The sequence below is a fragment of the Onychostoma macrolepis genome, chromosome 02 (genome assembly GCF_012432095.1).
Source record: "Onychostoma macrolepis isolate SWU-2019 chromosome 02, ASM1243209v1, whole genome shotgun sequence".
NCBI lineage: Eukaryota > Metazoa > Chordata > Actinopteri > Cypriniformes > Cyprinidae > Onychostoma > Onychostoma macrolepis.
In genome coordinates, this window is record NC_081156.1 from 19,623,729 (window position 1) to 19,632,896 (window position 9,168).

The window sequence follows — 9,168 nt, forward strand, 5'->3', positions numbered from 1 at the left end:
GCTATAGCATTCCTATACTATAGTATGCCACAATGACAAGGTCATGGATTTTATTACCTCAAAATAAATAAATGAAAATGAATGAATAAATGAACGAATGCCCTTAATCCAGTGTAAGTCATTTTTAATAAAAGTGACTTCAAATGCATCCATTTAAATTGAATAAAATAGTATTTACAAGTGATAATAAAAATGGCTGTAGTCTAAGTTTGATTAAATGAGGTGGTCTGAAATGATCAATCAGGAAAAAGTTGTGAAAGCATCCTTCTTTATAAAAAGACATTCATTTGGTGCTGCCACTTTTGAAGGTGTTTGAGATTCACACTTCTAGGCAAGAATAAATGTGTGGTCTCATTAATTTAATGTATCCCCTGCTGAGTTTCATCCATAGGAGATCTTTTCTTTGCCTTAGGTTCGACGGAATCAAGTAGAGGTTATCCTAATTTAAAGGACATCTAAAACACTTAAAAACACTATCAAATACTTACCTGCAATTTTACTTTTATTTAACACAATAATATAGCACGACAAAACGTAGACATAGACATGCATCATTGGTGCCTAAAACAATCCACAGGGTGATGGTGAGTTAACACAATATTGTCAATCATTCTTTATTTGAGCATTAGACTGAACTTATAATGAACAATTGAAATTGTTGTTCATTGAAGGTGTTTATTATTTAATAAATGTCATGTTTGTAAATATACAACTTGTAAAATGTATAGATCTACACTTTAAAAAAAAGATAATCGGAATATGTTTTACAAGAAAATATTTTAGCCTTTCTACTTCAAAATTGATTTGTTTATTAATGCATTAATTGCCAATTCTTTGTATTTACACTATAGGCTATTTGTCAAATTTACTAGCAATTTATTAAAAATTGTTTCTACACCATTTTTTCTTCAGTGTAGAAATTAAAAATAACTAAAAAAAAAAATACAAATACAAGTCAGCCTATTACTTATTTTTAGTGGAGCATAAGTACGCGGTGTGATACGAGCTGTGAAAGTAGTGCCGGTTTCTGTTACCCGGGTGAGCGGACTGATATCATTTTGCAGCGGATGATGGCGAGTGCTAGGAAATGTCTGACCGCTGAATGACACGATTGACCAGTTAGAGTATTCCAGAGATTTGTGTAATAATAATGTTACCATATTAAACCTTAATGTTTCCATTAATATGAAAACCAGCAAGCTAAACTGAAAGTATGAGATTATTCAAGCATCGTCAGCCCACCATGTGCACATCAAATATGTGACAATAACTAGAAGTGATTAGTGCGCTCTTCGCTCAGGCTTACTGACTTAATGAGAAGTAAGTAAAGGGTACATAACAGGAACCAGCAGATGCTCTTATTTATTATTTACATACAGCCACTGACATCCTTTAGAGAGAGCTTCTCATAAGAGTTGGCATCAAGGTCTACAGCTTACAAGACAATTGGAAGCTCTAGGAACTGAGGACAAATGCTCAAACTGCTCTCTGGTGCAGTCAGTTGTGAGGTTATTAAAGATTTTCTGAACTGAAGCATTTGACAAAATAACTAAATTGCTGAGGCGATGTTTACTCTATTTGAATACCTGACACTCTGTCCTAGACGTGATTTTGTTTGTATTGTAGCCTACTACCGTTCAAAACTGCTCCTCTGAGGACTATTTAAAAAAATCTAATATTACAACTGATTGTTGGACATTACTCTCCCAGAGTCGCTGTCCCACACGTTTTAAACCAGGGCAAATTTATGACCAACTTTTTCAACAGATTGGACATAAATTTTATGATGGGCCATACTCTGTTACACAGTCTGAAAATCACAGCAGATGGGCTACGAAAAAACGCTTTAGATGCAGAAAAGTAAATGCTGTAATGTCAATATGCTCTGGCCAAGTTTGACAGAATAAACCATTGTCTGCGATGGAGCCAGCATGCAAAGTGAACTATTGCATTCAAACAACCTGTTCAGAGGCCATAAAGTGAGAAGGGGACGGAGCAAAGGGACAAAGGATACACACTGATATATCCATACACTGTATTTTACCTGAACAGGGGTCTTGAGGATTGAAAAATAAAACTTAAAGTTATAATAAAATATATATTTTAATATATATAGATTTTAAATATATAAGTTAAAATAAAATATAATAAAATAAAAGATAAAATCTTTTTATTTAAAACCCCTACATGTAATGCTTATTTATTACGATTATTAATAAATATAAATGTAAAACATAAAAATATTTCTTATTGAAAATCCCATTTGACGATAATTAGTTATTTACAAATGTTAATTCTCTCTTTGTGTGTGTGTGTGTGTGTGTCTGTGTGTGTACATATACATATAAAAATATAATAATTTGTATGTGAAAAATAGATTCTTTTTATTTTAAAAATCCCATAGGAAGATATTTAATTATTTACATTTTTATTGTACAATTAACAAATGTTACTTTAAATAAATGTATATTTAAAATTTTACATTATTTAAAACTATTTCAAAATACATGAAAATGTAAATAAATGAATATTATCCACTGCTAGCATAAAAACAAATGTTGCATGAGAAACATTGTAAGATCAGTCCTGTGCTTATTCAGTCAGCTAATACAGTATTATGTTAGGCTGTAATGAAGATTGATGGTAGTGTTCCAGGTGTAATGGAGGCACAGAGGAGCCTAGCAACTAATTATGCTTTAATTACAATAACTGTAAGCATCGTGCCATCAGCACAATATGTGCCTCTTACAAGCATTTTTGTATTTTCATTTTGTCATCGTCTTTACAGTAAAATCATACTGATTGAAGACAATATCTAGTTTCTCATACTAATTTGTTCCCCTCCAGTTTTGTCTCATATCTCACTTGAACTGTGTGCCCCAGCACAGGAGGCAGCAGGCTGAGAGTTGATATCCTGATGCAGCTAAATGCCCGGCAGAGATGGCCGTGGGTTCTTCTGGAGACGTTTCTGTCCCTCTTGCCTGTAAAGGGCAGCTTGGCGTGAGTCTGCAGCGATTGGGCTGATTACGGAGCCGCGTATGCCATGTGTCAGTGGGTCACAGATTGGACCGGTACTTTGCCACTCGGGCTCTCCCAGCATGCATCCCACAAGGGGTACAGACATCAAAAGGCCCTGTGTTGCACTCATGCTGGAGAGACGAGGAGGCTGTGCCTTTACCATCTGAACGGGGACACATGTTACAGCCCAAAGATAGATGCAGCGACATGAAATCTGCTCCTGTTGATGGCAAAGGATGAGACAAAAGGAGAGCTGAAAAACTGATTTGCATTTGCTTAGTAGGTCGTTTAGGTTTTCTCACCCAAGTAACACGTTTAATTGAGATAACAAATGAGGTTGTGTTTGTCAATGGGGTGTTAAGCACAGAATCCGGTCATTAAATCATTCCTGACAGTGCGAAAATACACACAGAAACAGCATTTTCTTCGTCGGACGATCCGTCTTCAATGCATAATGCTTGCTGCCAAAGATCTGAAGCATCCCACGCATGAATTTTGTTATTAAAGCTATTTCGGTATTGGAGAAATTAAGTAAAAAACATGTGCCAGACTATAGGAGCCCAACAGCTCTCATTATCACATCAGGCTTTTCCTCTAGTTGTGGCCTTTCATGTCTAAACTTACACAACTCAGTCTCATTTTCTTGCTCTGCTGGATTCTTTTAGCCACTATGTGATCAAGACTATTTTAGTAGGTCAACGTAGAGAAACCAGGAAACAAAATTTGTCAATTCATCCTGATTCATCATGCTTATGCCATGCAAATACACAGCATTTGGGCAACTATGTACACCACTGAAAATCTTTGGGGTTAATAATATATATTTTTAAAGAAATTAAAACTTATTCAGTAAGGATGCATTAAATCGATCAAAAGTGACAGTGAAGACATTTATAATTTTACAAAAGATTTCTATTTCAGAAAAATGCTGTTCATTGATAATAATTAAAAAAATTTCTTGAGCACCAAATCAGCATGTTTATTTCTGAAGGATCATGTGACAAGAATTAATGATGCTGAAAATTCAGCTTTGTCATCACAGGTATAAATGGTATTTTAAAATATATTAAAACAGAAAATAATTATTTTGAATTGTAATAGCATTTCACAACATTACTGTTTTACTGTACAGAAAACAGAAAAAGTTATGTATTCAGAGAGCTTTACAGTCAAAAGTTTGGACACGCTTGGACTTCATTTCTATTTTATGATCTTAAAATTTTATTTCAAGGATTTATAATTTAATGTTTAGTAGATGAATTGCTTTAGAAGACAATTTCAGCCCACATTATGATTTTTTTTTACAAAACTAAAAAAAAAAAAAATTTTAAATTAAAATGGAATTGGACAGGATTGTGATGAAGCAACAGCCAACAAGTGTCTAGCTTACCAGGCCAAATTCTTAAAAAGCATCCCAGGATGCACCTTAGGGAAATGGATGATAGAAGCCCAGAGCTGTAATCTAGACAAAGGGTGGCTGCTTTGAATAAACTAAAATAGTTTTCATCATTTACATTTTAACATTTTAAAATCACAGCATAATTCCCATTCTTCCATTAGTTTAATTTCTCAGCTCTGGTTCATGTAATTGGGCATATGTGTAGTATGATAATGATAGCATAAACAATTTAATGATAAAGTAGACTGACCTTGCCTCACTTTTGCATATGAATGAGAAATAAAAGACTGCCAGTAGGCAGATTCTTTATAAGCCAGTTTAATTCACCAGCACCCAATAGTACAAGCCACGAGTAAAGCAGGTAATCATGACACTTCAGCACAGTAATTACAATAATTAAATCATGAGTGTTGGGGGTGAGACCTCACAGTATGACATGTTTATACACATGAGCAGGATAAATATTGCTAATGATGAAAGAATGTGTGTAGCACTCACCTTTATAGTTATATTAAAAGTAAGAGTTTGATATACTTTAGCAACAAGATTTATGTTCTTAAAGGACAAATGAAAGAATTATGCAAAGAAACATTTTCTTCATTTTGTTCCCCAAAACCAAAGTCATGTTTAGTGACCTAGCAGCGACATGTGCTGTTGAGTCATGTTTTCATTCTTAATCATCTTTATGAAAAGAAAGGTCAGATACAGGCAAGAGACAGCTTTTAGCCTTTGGGCGATGTTTACTTCTATGCCAACTCAAATGACAGGAAGATGATGCAGTGGCGAGATTTATTTATTTATTTTTTAATTTTTAAAATATATTTTTAAAAATTCACTGTCTGAACATGAGGTCAAACATCAAATAAAACTGCACAATATTATCTAACATAATGACTGGTTACCCCCTGAAATAACTCACACTATGATATAACATAATGTGACATGGTCTTGACGAGTGAAAATATGTGCTAGCGTCTTTTTAAGCTCTACTCTTGGAAGGAATATTTCACTGTTTAACACTTAACACCCACATCATTCTCATACCTCATCACATTTGCATTTCACCTCCAAATAATGCTGTCTTCACAGTTTTTAATTGTGCCCATGGTAAAAAATTACCTAATTTCCATCCCGTTTCCCAGCCATGCTTTGAAAAATATATAAAGCTATAAATGTTAAATCTTTAAAGTTCAGTGTTGTGTAAGACAGCATCTTGAAACACACTGCCCTGCCCTTAATGGAGAGACAACAAATCTGCATGGTGTCTCTATCTTTCCAGTTTTTGCACATATTGAACTCTGTAGGCGGGTGTTACTTTCATCCTTCCTAAAACCGGCCCCGTTGAGAGACTTAATCAGAGAAACTCAGTATGTGAATATCATATATGTTTACACTTTTGTTACACAATTACTCTCAAATACAACTTTTAAGATGATAAAATCCCCATGTGAATCTGTAGATATAGTCCAACTACTGAAGGTCTATCTGTACTCAATTGTAGGTGACATATGTATCCAAAACAAATGTGACTGATAAATGTTGCACTGCTTGTTTTGATGTAAGCATTTAATAATCATTCATATGTGTGCTCAACAAGATTTCCATTTTTGATGGACAGCTGTTGTTCAGCACCACGGACAGCGTTGAGTTCTTCTCTTCTTTCACTCTATTTTGGGACAGTTCATCCCAAAATGAAATGGTTGCTGGTAGCCTTTGACTTCCATATAATTTTTTCTCATACTTTGTAAGTCAATGGCTACCAGCAACTGTTTGGTTGCCAACATTCTTCAAAATATCTTCTTTTGTGTTTAGCAGAAGAAAGAAATTCATGCAGGTTTGGAACAACACAAGGGTGAGTAAATGATGAAATGTTCCTTTCCCCATGCCTTTATATATCCTTCTTGCAAAATAAAACTTCTGAGTCCTAAAAGAGTTTTTAAGTACATTCCTTGTGTTTATGACATAAGTATATTTACATTCAAGTAATATAAAAATGCAAGATATCATTGCTTGTCTATGCATTAAGCCAAACGACAACGATTAAAGAGAAATAACTGTTTTTGTACTTACTACGCTCATACTGAACATCAAATTTATAAGGGCTATACAAATCAATAAAATGACAAGCACAGAACAAAACACATTTCGTGCAAAATACGCACCTGAATGCAAAAATATCATTGACAATAACAAACCACTCTTTCCCAAAGCAATATGCAGACATCAATTAGTCCAAATATTGTCACTGTCCTACTTTCTTTTGCATCTCACAAATACTTAAATGCGTACATACACATACGCACATACATACAAACATTTCTTCAGATCCTAACAATAAATAAAATAAACTAACGCATTCCATGTTCTCTCTGCTACCTTTATTTTTGAAAGCATATACGGACGGAAATGTCCCTTGGTCTTCAGTCTGGGCCATTTAAAATGGGCTATATTCAATTAGAGAGGGAAAACAAGAAAGCCAGAGAATGTGGAGTACTTCCACCCGCCCATGAGGTTCCCTCTCTCCAGTTTGAGATAGAGTCTGTCTTCACGCTCCAGGTGAAGCAGAACACCGTTACTTGCTGCCTCTCGGGTCACATCTTGATCACCGGCAAATGCAGATATTATTGGGTATTCATTATGCATCAGATTGACCTAATGACATGGAAACACAAGATGCGATCACATGCATAACAACAAGCCAGATCTAAACTAAACTACACTAAATCTGATCTGTTTTTATGTTTGTAACATATATTTTTAATTGCTGTTAAGTAATAGTGACGAGCATAATTTCCATTTCACTTTTAAATGCTAACACTTATTAGATAGTCCTTGTTCCAATATGGTGACTAGCATCAATTCAATTAGTAACTAGTATTACACACACTAAAAAAATTATAATGTGGTACTAGTCTGTTCTAATAGTGAAAACTAACTATTCTGTTTTACTGGTGAGAAGGTAATCATTTTTCAAATTTAATTACAGGGGATCCGTGGTTTACATATTCATATTCTCTTGTGACTAGCTAATGAATTCCAATTGTTATTGATACCTATTCCAATTAGATTATTTATCACAATTGGCATCTATTTCAGCTTTGAAAGTTGCTATTTAATGTATACAGTACATATATATACAAATATATATCCTAAATGGTATGGGTAACATATCTCATCTCAGTTTCTTTTTTATTTGTCATATGAAATCACTAGCCAGAATGATACTTTACAGCTTAATTAAAATCTTACTGATAAGATTACAGTTGGAATACAAAGAAATGTCTAATAGCCTAAATAAATATTAATATATATGCAGTTATTACCAAGAAACCTGAAACATATTGTAACTATTAAGGTAAAGAATGAGTGGTACTGTCAAATGAATTGTTAGCCTATTAGTAAATCTAAAGATAGCAGCAGAAATTTCAGGAAATTTCAATGTATAGGCTAGACAGATATGAGTTTAAATTTTGGCACTTACCAATTTTTCATTGTGTTATAATTCAGTGGCAAACCATTCAATTTAAGTTTCATTTGTTTGGTATAAAAACCCTGAATGTTAACAAATAGACTCACCTGAATTGTCTGTCGGTTGTAGACCTTCACGACGTGAAAGCTGAAGCTGTAAATGCCTCGCCGAGGAGCTTGAAATACACTCGCCTTAAGATCGAAATGATTTCCAATGTTCACTAGTACCTGCGAAAAGGTGTTTGTTCACTTAGTTAACGTATGTTTTTGGAAACGTTTTCGAGGGAAAAAATGTTAAAGCCTACTTAACACACAGATACGCGTTGCCTAAATGTGAAAGCAGGGTCTGACCTGATCAAAGTAGATTGTCATGGACTTGTTACTCATTTCTGATGGTTCATGGTTAGTCCCTCTGACCGCAGAAAAAGCCACTTTAGCACCAGCAGCTCGGACAGATATCCCAAACGACGAGGTCACTCCTCCTTCGGCGGACGGGTTCGAGTCACACACAACTAAACATTTTCCTTCCAAAACTACCGGTTCTGTGTCATTCTGTCCGAGGGAAAACGCAACGCCGAATCCCAGAAGAAGGGTGGAGGCCAGTACGGCCAAAGATCCCGGTTCCCTGGCTCTCAACATGACTATTGAAGACCTCTGAGCAAAAAATACTAACGAGCACTCTTAGGAGATCAGTGAATACGAAAGCACCTCTCCCTCTCTCCCTCTCTTTCGCTCACATACACACTCTCTCTCATCCACATACACCGCGCGCACGATTTATTTGAAAACGCCCTGAATTTGTACCATGTGCTTAAGTTCCCATTGCGCAATAGTCTACAATCAAGTTCAAAGGCAAAAAATTGTGCATCACAGCTAAACAATAAACAATAAATAAAAAGACTAATAATTCGAATAAATGAATCACTAATCGATGCATTAACAACCATAATAGCCTACTAGCGAAATCTAAAGTGTAGACGGATAAACTGTCACTTGAAGGGTTTATGCGTTGAATGGATGTTCCAACAAACCCCATTGAACAATTAAAAGCACTACTGTATTCAGTATATCGTAAAGGTCTTATATAAACTTCTGCTCAGCATTTATTGATGGAAAATTAATTTTAATGTAAGCTGATGTTCTGTAAGAGGTCAATGGCTGTCCACTGGTGACATCCCATTGTTTAGTGTTGAGGTGTTTCAAAAACTAATATGATGTGCTATTGCACCATCCAGTGGTTGTGAAAAGATATTAAAGCATAACTTTATATGAAAAGACTTTAA

General features: G+C 34.8%; 1 protein-coding gene across 1 annotated transcript; it reads right to left on the reverse strand.

Annotated features, from left to right (window-relative positions):
- Positions 1–4,735: 4,735 nt before the first annotated feature.
- Positions 4,736–8,995, reverse strand: cbln2a (cerebellin 2a precursor). The gene is made up of 3 exons (XM_058754216.1): positions 8,237–8,995; positions 7,994–8,113; positions 4,736–7,069 (listed from the first exon to the last, which is right to left on the reverse strand). Exons 1-3 carry the CDS (start codon positions 8,522–8,524, stop codon positions 6,872–6,874), a joined length of 606 nt encoding a protein of 201 aa, XP_058610199.1. The 5' UTR covers positions 8,525–8,995; the 3' UTR covers positions 4,736–6,871.
- Positions 8,996–9,168: the final 173 nt, after the last annotated feature.